The sequence below is a fragment of the Pelophylax lessonae genome (assembly GCF_965119305.1).
Source record: "Pelophylax lessonae genome assembly, chromosome: 5".
NCBI lineage: Eukaryota > Metazoa > Chordata > Amphibia > Anura > Ranidae > Pelophylax > Pelophylax lessonae.
Genome location: NC_138772.1, coordinates 486244203 through 486263129, shown reverse-complemented (window position 1 = coordinate 486263129; position 18927 = coordinate 486244203). Strand labels below are relative to the sequence as shown.

The 18927-nt window shown below is 47.4% G+C and overlaps 1 protein-coding gene across 1 annotated transcript in view; it reads left to right on the top strand.

Moving 5' to 3' along the window:
* ANKRD46 (ankyrin repeat domain 46) overlaps window positions 1–18927 on the top strand; it is a 43953-nt gene that overhangs the window by 10922 nt on the left and 14104 nt on the right. The window contains exons 3-4 of the mRNA XM_082259888.1: window positions 2024–2351; window positions 8591–8824. Of these exons, the coding sequence (XP_082116014.1) occupies window positions 2041–2351; window positions 8591–8824 (545 nt within the window). The 5' untranslated portion in view covers window positions 2024–2040. The remainder of the gene's footprint in view (window positions 1–2023; window positions 2352–8590; window positions 8825–18927) is intronic.

The following is an 18927-nucleotide window of genomic DNA, read 5'->3' as shown; positions in this document are numbered from 1 at the left end:
AACAGTGTCAGGAGCTCTGCCAAAGTCTTAGTTGCTGGTTTTTCAGGGAAAAGGAGATCACTAAGAGTGTCATATGTCCTAGCACCAACCAGTGTCAGAAATACTGCTACTTGCCTGTCGACTGGGGTGGCATTTGCACAAAAATACTGTTCCAGTCTCTCAATCCAGGAACTCCAGGTTGTCTGTTCTCCATCAAATTCACTTAATGTCCCGATCAATGACATTTTCCTGCTGGGCTCTGTGGGTGTTTGTATCCAGGTGACAATCCAGAGTTTTTTTTCTTCTTTTCTTTTCTCACACTGATCGTAACCTTGTAAATCCCATCCTCGTCGCCACTGTTATATTTTCCGTGTTGTGAGAGACACAGGACTCTGATCTGGAACAACGTTTGTTTGTTCAGGACTCACTGTACACTCAAACATGCATTACAGGACAGCTCAGTATATCCATGCATCTCTTACATGTCTCTAAGATGGCCACTCTGCCCCTTGACCCTTGTCATCACTCCTGGGTGGAGCCAGCCTTAAAGTGACAGTACATGTGAAACCCTTCAGGTATAACAATATTGGTCAAATTACAAGTTTTAACTTTTTGGGGGTAACACAGTTTCAACTAAAGTTAGCGTGTTCACAGTGTAGCAATGCCAGGGAAATGCAGCTTTAAAAATGTATGGCTTCATGATGAAAAGTATGAGAGGTGGCTGGAGAAAGATCAGGACCCGGGACGTGCTAAATGTACACTGTGTCGTAAAAGGTTTGACATTTCGAACATGGGAGAGACAGTGCTGTCTAGCCACGCTAAAGGTGCAAAGCACCAGTATGCAGCTGCATGCTCGACAGCTTCCAATCCGATCGCTGCCCTTTTCACCCGTGCGCCTGAAGTGACACCGGCTCCCAGCTGTGGCAGTGGTGCTTCCATCTCATCCACTGTAAAACAAGGGACCATTTTGAGTCACGCTGTATCCAGAAACGAAACCCTAACTGCAGAGGTACTGTACATATGGCTCCTGTCACAGGCGGAGTGCATTTCATATCACTCCGCCTGTGACAGAGCCGGAACTATACAGGAAGCAGCGGCTCTGTCACTGACTGCAGCCATCCTAAGTCTCCCGTGGCAGCCAGGAGATCGTGCGGCACTTGCGAGTGTCTGTGAGCCACCGGCGGTGGGCCGCATTGCCTGTTGTTCCGGGCCGCGGGTTGGACATGCCTGCTTTAGAGTAAACCTGTCAGAAAAACACTATATAGGCCAATCCTGTCCTTGGATGTGCCTATGGAACTGCCTAGGGATGGTTACATTTCTTGTGACAGAAATAAAAGTATGTGTGCGGGACCCCCCCTGTGGTCCCGCACACATACATTAACTGCAATTGCACCACACATGAGGTATTGCCGTGAACGTTAGAGTGAGAGCAATAAAACCAGCACCAGACCTCCTCTGTAACTCTAAACTGGTAACCTGTAAAAGACTTAAAAGTGTTGCCTATGGTGTGACATGTTGGGTTTCGATTTATTCAGCGTAACACCATCTTTTATATTTTATCAAAAAAATTGGGTATTTTAATGTGTTTGTGTGCATTAAAATTCATAAAGTGTTTTGTTTTTTTGTTTTTCCCAGAAATGTTGCATTTAAAAATCTCTACACTAATACCATGTAACATAAAAAAATGCAAAACCCAACATTTTATTCTTTAGGACCTCTGTGAAAAAATATATATGTTTAGGGGTCTAAGCAATTTCTAGCAAAAAATACTGATTTCAACTTCAAGTGTCAGTATTAAACTCAAACATAAACATTCATTATATTGCAGCTTACCAGTTCTTAGATGTGATGGCTGGAATAGTTTTCTTATTTAGGCTTTTTTATTTTCACCTGGTGATCTGTCCAGTAAGTCTGTTGTTTTTCAACAGAACAAGCTGTCCTGCAGATGCAGCAGTTAGAGGGAGACAAACCATTTATGGCGGAAAAAACATTTCTATAGTGGAAATATTCTGTGAGTAAATATCTTTCTTTTTGATTATTACAGCTCATCCACGTGCAACCATGTCCTATGTGTTTGTGAATGATTCATCCCTGACCAATGTGCCCCTGCTGCAGGCCTGCATTGATGGGGACTTCAACTACTCCAAGCGGCTCCTTGAAAGTGGCTTTGACCCTAATATCCGGGACACTCGTGGCCGCACTGGCCTGCATTTGGCTGCGGCTAGAGGAAACGTAGACATCTGTCAGCTCCTCCACAAGTTTGGAGCAGATCTTCTGGCAACGGATTACCAGGGAAACACAGCACTTCACTTATGTGGCCATGTTGACACTATTCAGTTCCTTGTCTCCAATGGCCTTAAGATTGACATATGGTAAGTGCCTGCTGCAGGGATGTCCGTGTTTCATGTTTCTCTACCTCAGATTCCTACCAAGCAGACCCATTACGCAAAGGAGGACTGTAAATATAATCACAAGTGTCATTATAGGTAATATGTCCCCTGCCACTAAGCAGAGGATAGAAAAGGTGATGACATGATTTTGACAATCACCAAAAAAATCAGGTCGTTCAAATATATGTATGCACATAGAACATATTCCCTGTACGCAGAATTTCATTATTCTCGGAATGTCATACACGTGTTTGGCCTGATACACGAAAACATCAGTGTATACCCAAGTATGGCTACATACATTGCTGTGGCCGGCTGTATAGATCATTTGCAGCTTCATGAGTTTGGGTCGAACATTATCCTGTTCGACCAAACATCATCCTGTTCGACCGTTCGCCCAACACCCGAATTTGCAGGGTGGTTTCCCCGCCTTCACATTTCATACCAAACCCAGTAGGGATTCTAGGGGAAACCCCATACCAAAATTTTAAAGAAAAACGGCATGGGGTCTCTTCCAAAATCTATACCAGACTCTTATCCGGGCATGCAGCCTGGCAGGTCAGGAAAGGGGTAGGGGGAACGAGCGAGCACTCCGCCCCGCCCCCCCCTTTCTTCTGAACCATACCAGGCCACATGCCTGGGGCAGGGGGGGCTTGGCAATGGTCTCTTCTGGACAACCCTGGGCTGTGGTTGTCAGGATCTGCGGGAGGGGGAAATATTGGAATCTGGAAGCCCCCTTTTAACAAGGGGGGACCCCCAGATCCTGCCCCCCCCTATGTGAATGGGTATGGGGTAGTTTCTGTATAGTACCCCATACCCATTCACCAAAAAAAAGTTTAAAAAAAATAAACATTTTTTAACAAATCCTTTATTAAAAAGTGTCCCTTGATCTAAATCCGTCTTCAATCAAGCCACCCTGGAAAAAAAAAAAAAATCGTCTTCTAGGACAACCGCCTGCTGAATGCCGTCTCCGCACTTTGACAGTTATATAGATAAGCGCAGGGCCCCCTTGTAACATCATGGACCGATGCATGCTGGGTCAGTGATGTCACAAGGGGCGTGGCAACCAGGTGATGTTTCTGGGTGGCCCTGCACTTATTCATTTAAGAACTGTCAAAGCGCGGAGGAGGTATTCGACGGGCTGCCGTCCTAGAAGGTGGATGGTTTTGGTTTGTTTTTTTCGGGTTGGCGGGCGGCATGATTGACTATGGATTTACATCGAGGGACACGGTGTGTGTTTTTTTTTTTTTTTTGTACACTTTTTTTGGTGACTAGGTAGGGGTACTTCATACCCCATACCAATCCCCCCTTTCCTGACTTGCCAGGCTGCATGTGCGGATAAGGGTCTGGTAGAATTTTTTTATGGGGGGGATGCCATTTTTCTTTAATTTTTTAATAGCCGGGTGCTGGCAATTGCAACAGTGGGTTATTTTAAATGGGATTTGACTCCTTTTTTTTCTCCTTTAGAAATAGCAGTTTTGCTGCAGCATGTTATATATATGCTACACATGCACCTCTTTATAGGCAGACTAAGCCCCCCCCCTTCCCCCAGGCACTATATTTAAAGGTATTTTTTATTAATTTTGTTGCACTTTAACCGGTTGCCGACTGCGCACAGTATATTTACTGCGGCAGTCGGCCCCGGCCAGGCAGAGTGACGTAGGTCTACGTCGCTCGCCTGTCACTCCTTCTAGAGCCAATAGCGGGCGGGCGTGCGCCCGCCTCGGCTCGTTCACGGAGGAGTGCGGGAGTGTGACTGGCGGACCCGATGTCCGCCGGTCACACTACGATCGCCGGTACAGCGGGAGAAAGACAGAGCGGCTTATGTAAACAAGCCGCCTGTCAGTTCTCCCTGTGTAAAAGTGAAGATCAGACAGTTCTACTATGTAGAACTGTTGATCTTTGTTTTTACACTAGTAGACCTGTCCCTGCACAGTTAGAATCACGCCCCTAGGACACACTTAACCCCTCCCTGTCCAATACTGTTAACCCCTTCCCTGCCAGTGTCATTTTTGCAGTAACAGTGCATATATATAGCACTGATTACTGCAGTAATGTCACTGGTACCCCCAAAAGTGTCAAAAATGTCAGTCAAGGGTCCGATCTGTCCGCCGCAATGTCGCAGTACCGCAAAAAAAATCGCAGATCGCCGCCATTACTCGTTAAAAAAAAAAACACCAAAAATGACAAAAATCTTTCCCTTTGTTAGTAAACGCAATAACTTTTGCGCAAACCAATCAAAATACGCTTTTTGCGTTTTTTTTTTACCAAACATAGGTAGCGTAAAACAAATTGGCCGAAAATTTTAAAAAATTTTGATTTTTACATTTTTTTGGGGGGGAATTTCATATAAAAAAAGTGAAAAATATTGTTGTTTTTGCAAAAATTACGCTCTTTTTTTGTTTATAGCGCGTGATCAAAAAATCGCACAGGTGATCAAATACCACCAAAAGAAAGCTCTGTTTGTGGGAAAAAAAGGACATGAAATTTGTTTAGGTACAGCGTCGCACGACCGCGCAATTGTCCGTTAAAGTCACGCAGTAAAAAAGCGCAAAAAAACCCCTGGTCTTTTAGCAGGAGAATCCTCCGGTGGTAAAGTGGTTAAGCATCATTGCTCCTGAAAAAACGAACGTTTAAAAAAAAAAATGTTTTCCATTGATGCATGTCCCCCACGGCAGTACCCGGACCCCCATATACTTTGTATGGCCAATTACTTGCATATAAGCCTTCAAAATGGGCACTTTTGATTTTTCCTGTTCAGCTCCCAAAGACTTCAATGGGGTTCGCGTCCGGGTTCAAACATTTTGGGGTCGTTAGGTCTATCTCCATTTTTAAGCTGATTGAAACCAACTTAAGGATCTGTGATGAGTTACTTCACAGTGCAAGCAGCTAGAGAGGTGACTGTTTACTGTTTGTTAGACAAATGAAAATACTTTAATGCCCATAGTCTAGAACAGGGGTCTCCAAACTTTCTAAACAAAGAGCCAGTTTCTCATCCTTCAGACTTTAGGGAGGCCAGACTGTGGCCAATAGGAGTAGAAAATGTTCCTGAAATAAACAATGCTTTGGCCTTTGGGGTCAGTGGCGGGGTAAGTAAGTTACATAGGGCCTGCAGTCAGTAGGAAAAGGAATCGCGCCCCATCATTGGTGTCAGTGGGAGGAATTGTGCATGATCATTGGTGTCAGTGCAAGGAATTGTGCCCCATCCTTTGTGTCAGTGGAAGCAATAGTGCAACAACAATGGTGTTAGTGGGAGGAATGGTACCTCGTTGTTGGTGTCAGTAGAAGGAATAGTGGCTCATATCAGGGGGAAGAACAGTGCCCCAAGGGCCATATAAAGGCAAGCAAAGGGTCACAGTTTGGAGACCGCTGGTTTAGACAGAGGGGCATGTTAAAATAGATACAGCAGGGTAATTCTAAGAAATGTAGGAACTTGAATAGTTTTACTTTTGCATTTATTCAGTGCACCGATTTCCATCTATGATTACCATAGGGATGAGCGTTTGCATGTAATTTGATCTCAGGCTCCCTGTTTGTTGAAATAAATGTCAGTGAAGACACATTTGCATTTTATTTAGAGGTCATAGATGAGTACAGTTTAAAAGATGAAGGGGAATTCTTATATACAGTACACAATAATGTGTGACAATTTGATATATTTTATCAGGTTCTCCAGACCAGTGTTCACCTCTGTGTTATCTAGATAGATCATGAGCTGGTCTATGCCTATGTTATAGTTCAGATTGTTTCTCTGGTTCAGAAATTGACAAATCCTGGTTATATTAGTTCCCATGTTGTACATTGCATGTTGTGCCCCCTGATGACTGGTTATATGATAACTGATGGGAAGGCAGCAGGGGAAAAGGTGCAGAAAGCACAGATTTACTAAATGAATGAAGCAGAAGTAGGTAGGTCCTTGTACTGTAGGGGCTCAGGTACAGCTTCCTCTCCAGCAAGGGGCACAGTGGGAAGCACAGTAGTGATGTCACCTAATGTCACTCGAAATCAACTGAGACTAGCACATCTAGCAGTCCCTTGATTCAGGGCTCAATAAATCCCTTTGCCTGGGCTTCTGCTTGCCCACTCACCACAACCTTCATTGCCTGACCCCCGGACATATGCTCGAGGCGCCGGATAGCTGATCCTTCTCTCTCCTCCCTGATGGTCTCCATGGTTTTCCCGGAAGCAGGCAGTACGCGGGGTAGGAGCCCATTGTCCGGCTGTCAGACCCAGCATGAGTGACATGGTCAGGGATGGCCAGATTTCTCTCCCCTGGTGGCCTGAGCAGGGTCTGAAGATGAATAGCTTCTTTCTATGGTAGCTGTGTTTGCTCTTCTGCTGCTTACCGTGCTGCAGCCACCAAGCTGGCCTTCCTCCCCCTGTAGCCCACCTACACGGTGCGGGAGGTGGAGAGGTGGGTGGGGTTCAGCCTTGGCGGAGGGTAAGGTGGGGGGACCCCTGAGGCCTGTGTAGCCCCCACCTGATGAAGCGGGTGGACTGGCAGTACTCAGCGGGAGCTGGACGTAGTGGAGGTGTTGCGGGTTGAGGATGTAGGGGGGAAGCTGCCTGGGCTGTATGTTTGTCCCCTGTGTCTTCTCTTCTTCCACGAAAATGCGGATGGATCTGGGACAGATGTGCTTCTTCTACATAGGCCTGGGCTCCCGCATCAACGTCTTCTCCTAGATAGATATATACAGTGTCTCACAAAAGTGAGTACACCCCTCACATTTTTATAAATATTTTATTATATCTTTTCATGTGACAACACTGAGGAAATGACACTTTGCTACAATGTAAAGTAGTGAGTGTACAGCTTGTATAACAGTGTAAATTTGCTGTCCCCTCAAAATAACTCAACACACAGCCATTAATGTTTAAACCGCTGGCAACAAAAGTGAGGACACCCAAGTGAAAATGTTAAAATTGGGCTCAATTAGCCATTTTCCCTCCCCGGTGTCATGTGACTCGTTAGTGTTACAAGGTCTCAGGCGTGAATGGGGAGCAGGTGTGTTACATTTGGTGTTATTGCTCTCACTCTCTCATACTGGTCACTGGAAGTTCAACATGGCACCTCATGGCAAAGAACTCTGAGGATCTGAAAAAAAGAATTGTTGCTCTACATAAAGATGAACTAGGCTATGAGAAGATTGCCAAGACCCTGAAACTGAGCTGCAGCACGGTGGCCAAGACCATACAGCGATTTAACAGGACAGGTTACACTCAGAACAGACCTCACCAAGGTCGACCATAGAAATTGAGTGCACATGCTCAGCATCATATACAGAGGTTGTCTTTGGGAAATAAACGTATGAGTGCTGCCAGCATTGCTGCACAGGTTGAAGGGGTGGGGGGTCAGCCTGTCGTTAATTAATGGCTGTGTGTTGCGTTATTTTGAGGGGACAGCAAATTTACACTGTTATACAAGCTGTACACTCACTACTTTACATTGTAGTAAAGTGTAATTTCTACAGTGTTGTCACATGAAAAGGTATAATAAAATATTTACAAAAATGTGAGGGGTGTACTCACTTTTGTGAGATACTGTGTGTGTAGTGTATATATGTATAGCCCTCACCGCTCCAGAACCAAGTGCGAGCCCTGACTTGCAGCTCCTGGGACCGGGAAGCTCCAAAAAAAAAAAAAAACTCCAGGTCTGCTGCTTACCTGCAGCAGAGCCAAAGTTTCTGCCTTCCTCTTCATATATCGGCACCGCCGTGCACCCTCTGCCCCCTCCCCCAGTAGACCCGTCTCCGTCGCGTGGAAAGGCTCCCCCACACGCACCTCTCCCTTGGCACCATCCGATCTGTGTGCACCGTGGCCCACCCCCTCCTCCACCCCGCCAGTGCCGTAGTTTAAAAACTAAATATATATATATATATATATATATATATATATATATATATCTCTATGATGTTTCTTTTCACTTTCTGTCCCAAAAACAAGGCAGGAAGTGAGGAGATCTTTCCAAAATGAGTGGAATTACCCAGGTAAACAGTTGTCACTGAAACAGGTTGGAAGATTTGACTTCTGTCCCTGTCCTGGTGACAGCTGTAAAATTTGAGATTTCCCATCTTGGTTTGGTGACAATTGTCATCCTTGAAGCCCCTAAATGTTTCCACAGAGGGAGGAGTTGGTTCTAAAATGGCTGTGGGATTTTGTTTTGGAAACATAGTGCTGCTTAGAGTTCTTCTTTAATGTACATGTTCTGAATATCTTCCCAGCAATCACCAAGGGGCCACTCCACTTGTCCTGGCCAAACGCAGAGGGGTGAATAAAGAAGTCATCCGCATGTTAGAGTCTCTGGAGGAGCAAGAAGTGAAGGGTTTCAATAGAGGTACTCACTCTAAGATGGAGACAATGCAGACGGCTGAAAGCGAAAGATATGTCCAATGCTCTGAGATGCTCATGGAAAAGGGACACAGCACTCTGTCGGAAGGATCCACGGAGGAAGATTGGTACGTTGGGAGCTTTTTATATTTTTACCTAATTCCTTCATGCCTGCACACAACACTGCTCATGTGCTAACCTTTCCCTTCAGTGCCTCAACCCTTATCTCCCTACAGGGCAGGATGTATTATGTATTGTTACCTCTGACAGTTTAAAATTCAGCAAAAATGCTTTATTTGTAAGGGGGTAAAAAAAAGTTTTTTTTTCTGATAATTAAGGGGGAGTTGTTTTCTCCCTGTGGCCTTTTTCTTCTTTCTTCTGTTTATCCTGCCAGTAAGACTTCCCAGTAAGACTTTGCCTTAAGGTGACAATGGCAACAGCGTCTGCACCCCTGCATAGAATGTTGGTTGGCTGTGCGCTGACTTGTTTGCACGATCAGCCAATATTGCACAGATTCCAGCTCCTGCACCACTTGCTGGTGTCTTGCAAAGCCATAGAGCCATGTGTGGCTTTGTACCACAAATAAGGTTAGTTAAAAATAAAATTGGAAATTGTATAGGTGATTTAAGCCACTTTGTTTTTGGAGCAGATCATTAATTTGGCCCAGGGAGTGAAGATATGAGGACGTGGAGGGTAATCTAAGGCTAGTTATAGAATTAGGATGGCAGGACAGGGAGATGTCTTTTGCTGCAGTTTTGGCCATAGACATGCATGTTCAGATCACCCTGGCCCATGGGTTTATGCCTCCTGGAAAGGTCTTGTGTGGGGAAACCAAAAACAATTGGACTAGATTCTTAAACCTTTTTACTGCTACTTTTTGCATCAAAATTGGTCAGCTTGGTGAGTCTACTGTTTAGATATATTAGTGCATAGATATGAGGTTGTCATCTGAATTCAGACAGGCGAGAGATGGCCATTGAACGTCTATATTCACCTTTCATCCCGCCAGCAGGCAAAGTTTGTTGATTTTGCTAGTCCGAATTGGTTAATGGAAGAGATGAACAATCCTAATCCTAACAATCCTTTATTGTGATCTTGAGTGTTGATAGGCTGGAATTGCATGAATATTTTTCTAACCAACAAAATGGCCTCTTCTACACCGAGCACACAACCTGGGCATGCACCATCGCAAGTAAACCTGACATGACGGAAATGCAGAAGCCAATGCTAATTTAATTTGGAAGATGCCAGTTGTCTGCCTAATTTTTTGCCTATGGCTTCAATACTTTGAGTTACTAACCTAAAATACTTGCGCAGTTCATAAAAAAAAAAAGTCAAAAGTCCCTACTCACATGCAGAGCAAACCTACCAATAATGGCTTGTGAGTTTTAAAGAAAGGGCACCCTACATATGTATTCCATGACAGGTTACCTTTAACAAGCCCTGTGAAGTTTTGAATTGCACTGTGTTCACGATCACCCTGCAGCTTGTGCTGTGTTATAAATCCTAGCTAAATGGCACCATAATACATTATTGCCTTTTAAATGTCCTCTTTGCAGTGTTTATAGTGAACATTTCATAAACCTAGGCAATGTAAGCTAAGCAGGTGAAGAAAAATAGGAAATCTGAGGTTACCTCCAGGAAAAACTACATGTTGGAATGATTGCAAGATCCAGAGATATCCGTAATGAAAGATATGCACAGATCTCAACCTTTCTTCCAAACTTTGAGCTTAGCCCTTCTTTCCGAGAGTGCCTATTGGTCCTCTAACTGGATAGGTATGTTCACCGACCAATTGGGAGCCTCAGGAGTCAGTCTGGTGGACCTAAGCTTGAATTTACAGAAAAGGTTAAAGCGAAATGAATCTCTCTCAATCAACATTTTTTACACCATTATGTAAAGTAAATGCCATAATCCCTGGAAGAATAGGTAAGCATCCAGAACCAATTGACGATCACTGGTCCTGCCAATTATTTCAAGAGCCTCAGCTACCTATTAGTGGTGTTTGGGAGATGAGATGAAGAAGGTACGGTGTGTCGTTCATAAGTAGATGGAATAGTCTCCTATATATAGCAATGGACCCATGTAGATGTAAGAGCTAAAAATGTCCTTGAGCCCCGGTTCACATTAGTGCGATCGCGGAGATCGCATGTAATTCGGAGTGCACTGCTCCTAAATTGCATGCGATCTCATGTGCGGTGCAAATTTCAGCCATACACATTGTATGGCTGAATTCGCACAGCATCCGCACTAAACTCGCACATGAGGCTTTTTTCTATCCGTAGCAGAATCGGATCGCATAGTGGTTCACACTAGTGTGATCCGATTCTGTGCGAACTTGCACTGCGATATGCGATCGCAACTGAGGGTGTCATTAACTTTTAATTGACACCCCCAGTGTATCGCATATAGCAGTGTGAACTGCCAGAGGTGCGGATGCGATGCGGGATCACGCTGCATATTCGCAGTGTTCCCGCATCGCACAAATGTGAACCGGCACTCAATCTCTCAGACACCCTTTAAGGGGAGAGCGGGATAGAAAATAAACATTTTATTTGAAAACTATGATAACAAAAAAAGCTAGGGAAGGGGAAAGGGATAAAAAGGAGGGAGAGGGAAAGGGAAAGAGTGAAGCCCCGTACACACGCACCGATTGTCGGCCGAGCGATCGGCCGTCTTTTGTCCATTGTTGTTGTGTTGGTTGAAATGTGCTCTAGACTGCACACGAATTTTGTAGGCAAACAACAACCAACTGCAGAAGTGATGTCATGTGATGGTTAACTTTCCGTGTGTTTTTTCTTCTCTGCCCAGTCTTGCTCATCTGATGTTTGTCGGCCGAAATCTGTACTGACTGACGAACAATCGGCCGTTCTTTGTTGGCCTACAAAAATTTTATAGCATGCACACCAGATTTTGTTCGGCCGAAAAGTCGCAGTCGGTTGTCGGAAGCATCATACTAACAAGCCAACAATCTGCCGATCGAACGTTGGCCGAATTTTTACGGCCAACAATCGGTACGTGTGTACGGGCCTTGAGACAAAAAAGGTGGGGGACTAGGGTTAGGATAGGAGAAGGGGATGGAAAGATTACGTACCACCTTTCTAGTTTGTGGAGTACCTTAAAGATAAAAGGCATGGTAATAGATTAGTGGATTATTATATTGTACTGTGCAAAAAAAATAAAATTAAAAATGAAAAAAAAACTTGAAATATACTTCCCTCAGTCACGGGAGTTCTGTAGGTTAATGGGATAACTCGGTAAAGAAGGGTTAAACTGCCCAAGTTTGGTGTGGTGTTCACAATCTGGGAAGAGTAAAGTCATCATAACGAGATGGGGGATCAGAGATTAGCATGGGTTCAATTGTTGACCATTGTAGAGAAGTTAGGAAAGGAGTATTTTTGATGTGGCAGGAAAAAGAACGTGTGAGATATATATGTATATTTTTTTTTTTTTTTTTTAATTCTGGGTGTAATGTCCGCCAAGCATCATGGACAGTCAGGGTAGAGCGTTGAGATTCGATTTGTCATAAAGTATTGCTCGGTATGGTAAATAAGTGGGGCCATTGGAAAGGTCCAAGAGAGGATTGATTGGGGGGGATTTAGGTTGCCCCCATTACCAGCCCAAGTTTGAAAGTGGTTAGGAGGTCACTTGTGTTAACTCCCCCCCCCCCCCCTCTTCTTGTTTATTTATTTTTACATTTCTTCAGTTACTTCCTGGTTTCTGGTCTAAGCCAAAATGACATCATACATCCCAGGAGTCTTCAGGGAAATGTTTTTTCTTTTTACTGGAGAAGGCTCTTTCTTAGATAAGCACACCATCCTGACTGCCTGCCTGAGCTAAGAACCAATGGATTCCATGCTACACAATTTATCTGCCTTTACTCAAGATGGCCACAGCTACAAATGCTTTAAGCTTAGATACAACTTGCACAGGCTGCATCTCTGAATGACTGTTCTTAAAATGCAGTTTTCTCTTACGTCCTCCGACAGTCGCCGCCTCTTCATATTCGTCACATATGGGGTATTAGACTTTGCTCCGAAGGAGTAGCTAGGCAACAGAATATGTTAACAATAAAGCTTTAACATATCCCACCCTCAAGGGGTGGTCCCCTCAGTCAATACCCTCCTACTTCCTGCAACCATATCTCAGTTTTAATGTCTAGCTTGTCAGGAGTGGCTGGCTCTCTCTGTGCTGGGACTTTTTGTCCCAGACTCTTTCTTCTTTTTAATATTTTATTTGAGTTTTTTCTCTACCTTTACTTAGCTGTTGTTTTTTGTCAGCATTAGTTAGTTCTTCGGACGAAGAGGATCATGCGGACTGGGTCTCGGGCTGATCCCCCTGATCGCAGGTCGTGGGTCAGTGGCTTCCCAGTCTGCCATCGAGCGTTCAGCCAGGTAACGCTCCTGGCACGGTGAACGACCCATCCCTGTTCGGTGCAGGGATGTTTGGTGAGGTGGCTACCTCACCGGACGCTGTGCGGTTTCTTAACCGCCATTGTGGGCGTCTTGAATTGCGACTCTCCCTGCCTCATGTGCAGCGGCTTGTTCGCCTGTGCGGGTTCCCCACGCCATATGAGGTAAGTGTGTCTATGTGGGGACCTGTCTGTCTGGGGGGGGTCTCAGTCTGGGACTGTGTAACCTGCCTTTACATCACACTGCTTGTCTCCCTATCTCTCGGCTGCATGCTGTGGGCTGCAAGGGGGGGGGGGAGCTGTATGACACTGTGTGTGTCAGGCTGGGCAGTGTGGGAAGCTGTGTGCTGTGGGGCATGTTTTTAATGGCATGTTGGGGCATATACAGCGATCGCTGCGGCGATCTAACATGTATCCATATAATGGGATGAAATTGTGTGTGTTTTTATGCACTGTGGAGCGGCGGTTTCGGCGCCAAACGACGCCATTTTACCGGCGCCCGCTCCGGCCGCATGGTTTACATGCACGGCGGCCATTTTCTTGTAGCCTCCATAGGCTTACATAGAGCGCCCTGGCAGCATCACTTCCTTTTTCCTGGAACACCGGTCGAGGCAGCAGCAGCAGCGGGGTCTCCTCAGGTTTTATCCTTCTATTCCTGTTGTCCATTGCCTGTATTCAGTCTGTATATTCCCTGTGGGGGTCTCATTGTGCCTGAGTGTGTGCGGTGGGCTGCGCTTACCGCGCTTGCTGAAAGGGGGCAGTTAACCCTTGGTTGTCTGGCGTACAGGGGCAATGGATTCTCAGGAGGGCAAGTTTCCCACAGTATTGGTGGAGAGCCAGGGGACCGCTGTTTCCCCCCCAGGGGGGGATTTAGCCACTATTGTGGCTGGCCTTGCTGCCCAGGTGCAAATGCTGGTGGCTGCTCAATCTACTAAACGGCCCAGAGTTACTCTGTCCTCCGATTCTGAGGGTGAAGGTGATGGGGCTGTTCTGGCAGGGACCTCCCTATCGGGGTCCCGCTCCTCTCTTGATCTAGTGGGGTCTGAGGTAGAGGCTGAGGTTGAGGGGGTTGATAATTCTCCCCCTGGCTCGCCTGAAGAGCTTGCAATCATGGATGAGTTGATTGCTTCCATTAAGCAGACGCTACGTTTGCAGGACGAAGTGTGTCCCCCCGCTGCCTTGGCGGCTTATGGGACGCAGAGAAAACGCAGGACGCCGCAGGTTTTTCCCTGCAATGCTGATTTTCAGCGCGCGGTAAAGGATCAATGGCGCGATCTGCGCAAACCTTTTGCGGTACCAAGTAAATTCAAGCTGCGTTATCCTTTCTCCTCTGCCACTGATGAACGGTGGTGTGTGTGCCTCCACCAGTGGATCATGCAATTGCGGTTTTGAACAAAGCCACTGCGATTCCTGCAGAGGGATCCCCTGTTTTCCGTGATGCCACGGATAGGAGACTGGAGTCTCTTGCCCGTCATACTTATTCTGTTACGGGTTCTATGCTTAAAGCTCTATTTGCTTCTCTCATGGCGGCCCAGGCGATCGCAAGTTGGACGCAGATGCTTAGGCGCGTCCTAGTGGCCGATTCGGCCTCGGCGGCGACCCTGGACATGGTGGATCAGATCCACCAGGGTGTCATGTATCTGTGTGATGCGGACCTGGACTTGATTCCGTTGGCTGCACGTGTGCACAGCGTGGCGGTGTTGTCTCGCCGCCTGGTTTGGTTGAAATGTTGGTCGGTGGACCAATCTTCACGTAAAACCTTAGCCAATCTGCCTTATGATGGGTCTCGCCTTTTTGGGGAGTCCTTGGATGTGTTGATTAAGGGGATCACCGGGGGTAAGAGCACTCTCTTGCCCCATTTCCCCAAGGCTAAGGGGGCTTCTGGGAAGAAGCATGCGAATTTTCGGCCCCCTCAGGGGTCCTTTCGTGCCTTTCGGCCGCACTACAAGGGCAAACCGTTCAAGGGCCAGGGCTCTCAGAAGAAACCCTGGTCTGGGAAACAGAAGTCCGGCCAATCCGGACCTGCGGCCCATAACAGTTCGGCCTGAAGGGGCGCCCTCACCCAGTTTTGGGGTGGGGGGACGCTTGCTCGGTTTTCTTCAACCCTGGTTGGCCCGTGTGCGGGACAGATGGGTTCTGGAAATCGTTCGATCTGGTTACAAGATCGAGTTTCTCTCTCGGCCGGAGAGCAGATTTTTTCTCTCAAATCTACAACTGTCTCCAGAGCGCCTGCGGGATCTGCACCTGGCGGTGCGGGACCTGAGGGCTCAGGGAGTGGTGGTTCCGGTGCCTCATCGGGACAGATTTCGGGGGTTTTATTCCAATCTGTTCACCGTGCCCAGAAAGGAGGGCAAGGTTCGTCCAATTCTGGACTTGAAAGCTCTGAACCGCTCTGTGCGGGTTCGCAAGTTCCGCATGGAATCCCTGCGCTCGGTGGTGGCTGCCCTGGTTCCGGGGGAATTCATGGCCTCCATCGATTTGAAGGATGCGTATCTTCACATCCCCATATTCGAGGGTCATCAGAGATACCTTCGATTTGCCATTGCGGAGGATCACTACCAGTTCGTGGCGTTGCCCTTTGGGCTCGCCTCGGCTCCGCGGGTCTTCACCAAGGTGCTTGCACCGGTTCTGGCATTATTGAGGGCCCAGGGCATTTCTGTCCTGGGGTATCTGGACGACATTCTGATTCGGTCTGCGACCAGTCAGGGTCTGGAGAAGGACCTGTCTGTCACGATGCAAACTCTGCAGGAGTTCGGTTGGACGATAAATGTTCCAAAGTCGACACTGAGTCCGTCGGTTCGTCTTCCCTATCTGGGAATGATACTGGACTCGGTGCAGGCGAAGGTCTTCCTGCCGGAAGACAAACTCAGGACTCTTCAGGAGGAAGTCAGGTCCCTCAGGGACGTTCCGAACTCGTCTCTGCGGACGTGTATGAGATGTCTGGGATTGATGGTCTCGGCTTTCGAGGCGATTCCTTTCGCGCAGTTTCACACGCGGGGTCTCCAGGCGGAGATCTTGTCCAAGTGGGACGGGCGACCTCAATCTCTGGATCTTCAGATCTCGTTGAGTCATCGCACCAGGGAAAACCTTCTGTGGTGGCTTCAGTCCCCGTTGGTGTCCGGGGGCAAGTCGTTTCGTCCGATCTCGTGGACGATAATCACCACGAATGCCAGCCTGTCGGGCTGGGGTGGTGTTCTGGGCGTTCTGTCCGCCCAGGGGACCTGGTCGGAGGGGGAGTCTTCCCTCCCGATCAACATTCTGGAATTGCGTGCGATAAGGCTCTGTCTTCATCGCTGGACGGACCGGCTGCAGGGCTGCCCGGTTCGGGTGCAGACGGACAATGCCACGGCGGTGGCCTACATCAACCACCAAGGGGGCACCAGGAGTGCCCGAGCGGCTCGAGAAGTGGCCGACATTCTGTCTTGGGCCGAGACTCATGTCCCGGCGATAACGGCGGTTCACATTCCGGGAGTGGAGAACTGGCAGGCGGACTATCTGAGTCGCCAGACCCTGGATCAGGGGGAATGGTCTCTCCATCCGGCTGTCTTCCAGATGTTGTGCGCGAAGTGGGGTCTTCCAGATGTGGACCTGTTCGCGTCCCGCCTCAACTACAAGGTGAAGAGGTTCGTGGCAAGGACGCGCGACCCTCGGGCAGACGCGTCGGACGCGTTAGTGGCCCCGTGGCATCAGTACAGGCTGATGTACGCGTTTCCACCGATTCAGTTGCTGTCCCGGTTCCTTCGCAGGTTACACTCGGAACGCAGCACGGTGATTCTTGTGGCACCGGACTGGCCTCGCCGGTCCTGGTACGCAGACCTCGTGAATCTGGCGGTCGACGCCCCCTGGCGTCTGCCTCTTCGGGACGATCTACTGTCTCAAGGACCGATTTACCATCCTGCTTTACAGTCGCTGGCTTTGACGGCCTGGCTGTTGAGACCGAGGTCCTGAAGGAGAAGGGTCTCTCTCCAGAGGTTGTTCATGCCTTGATCAACGCGAGGAAGTCTTCCTCGGGAAAGGTTTATTACCGTACTTGGAAGGCCTATTTTGCCTGGTGTGAGTCCAGGGGGTTTTCACCCCGCACGTACTCGGTTTCCCGTGTGCTGTCTTTCCTTCAGACGGGTGTCGATCAGCGTTTGGCGCTGGCTACGATAAAGGGTCAGGTGTCTGCGCTGGCCGTTCTGTTTCAACGTCCCGTGGCTTCCAACTCCTTGGTTGGCACTTTTATTCAGGGTGTGCGGCATCTGGTTCCTCCTAGGAGGGATCCTTTGCCCCCTTGGGACTTGAATCTGGTCCTATCTGTGTTACAACGTGCTCCTTTTGAACAGATCAGGGAGATCTCGTTGTCTATGTTGTCCAAAAAGGTCGCCTTTTTGGTGGCGATCACTTCGGCTCGCAGAGTGTCGGAACTGGCGGCTTTGTCCTGCAAGTCTCCGTACCTGGTTGTTCATTTGGATAAGGTGGTCTTGCGACCTAATCCTTCTTTTCTGCCGAAACGAGTTTCGGAATTCCATCTTAACGAGGATATTGTTCTGCCTTCGTTGTGCACGAAGCCTACACATCCAAAGGAGGTGAGATTGCATTCTCTGGATGTTGTTCGGGCGATTAGGGTTTACCTTAAATCGACTGAGTCTTTTCGAAAGACGGACTCCTTGTTTGTTCTTCCAGAGGGTCCTCGGAAGGGCATGGCGGCTTCCGCCTCTACCATTGCCAAATGGATCAGGCAGACCATTGAACAGGCCTATGCCTTGCAGGGGAAGGTTCCCCCTGTGCCTGTGAAGGCGCACTCTACTAGATCTCTGAGTACGTCTTGGGCCTGTCGTCATGGGGCTTCTGTAGCCCAGGTGTGTAAGGCGGCGACTTGGTCGACCGTACACACTTTCACAAAATTCTACAAAGTAGATGTTCAGGCATCGGCGGATGCTTCCTTTGGCCGCAAGGTTCTTAGTGCGGCTGTTCCCTAGGGCCCCTTGTTGGGGACTCCTGGCTGTTGGGATAAGTTTTGTATCCCCTGGTTTTTTGTCTTTTCCTGGGTTGTTGCTCCTGTTGAGCACTTATTTTTGCTGTTGCCCAGCTGGTTTCCTTCCTTTGGTAAGGTTCCTTTCTTTGATGTGGAGACTGCGTTGCCTTTCGGCGCGGATGCGTTTCCCACCCCTCATGTTTGCACTGCTTTGGGACGTCCCCATATGTGACGAATATGAAGAGGCGGCGACTGTCGGAGGACGTAAGAGAAAACGGAATTTTTGTAAAATCTTACCTGTAAACCTGTAAAATTCCTTTCTCTGAGTCCTCCGACAGTCGCCGCCCCCGCCCCTCTTTTGGGGTTTGAATGTATACTCTACTGCTATTCCACTAAAACTGAGATATGGTTGCAGGAAGTAGGAGGGTATTGACTGAGGGGACCACCCCTTGAGGGTGGGATATGTTAAAGCTTTATTGTTAACATATTCTGTTGCCTAGCTACTCCTTCGGAGCAAAGTCTAATACCCCATATGTGACGAATATGAAGAGGCGGCGACTGTCGGAGGACTCAGAGAAAGGAATTTTACAGGTAAGATTTTACAAAAATTCAGTTTTTTTTTTTTAATGGAAGCTGACCTCTGTATTTGTGAGTTCATAGTGAAGGTGACCTTTGATTTTTACCTTTCTTGGGCTAATGTGTAACACTCTTCTAAAACATTATGGATGAGTTAAAGTTAATCATATATTCCAGTTTATTATCAATCCAAGAGGGTATGCATTTAAAGTGTGTGTAAACTCTAACAATCCGTTTTTCTGGTTTGCTCCTTGTTAGGTATGGCACTGCAAACTTTTTATTATATC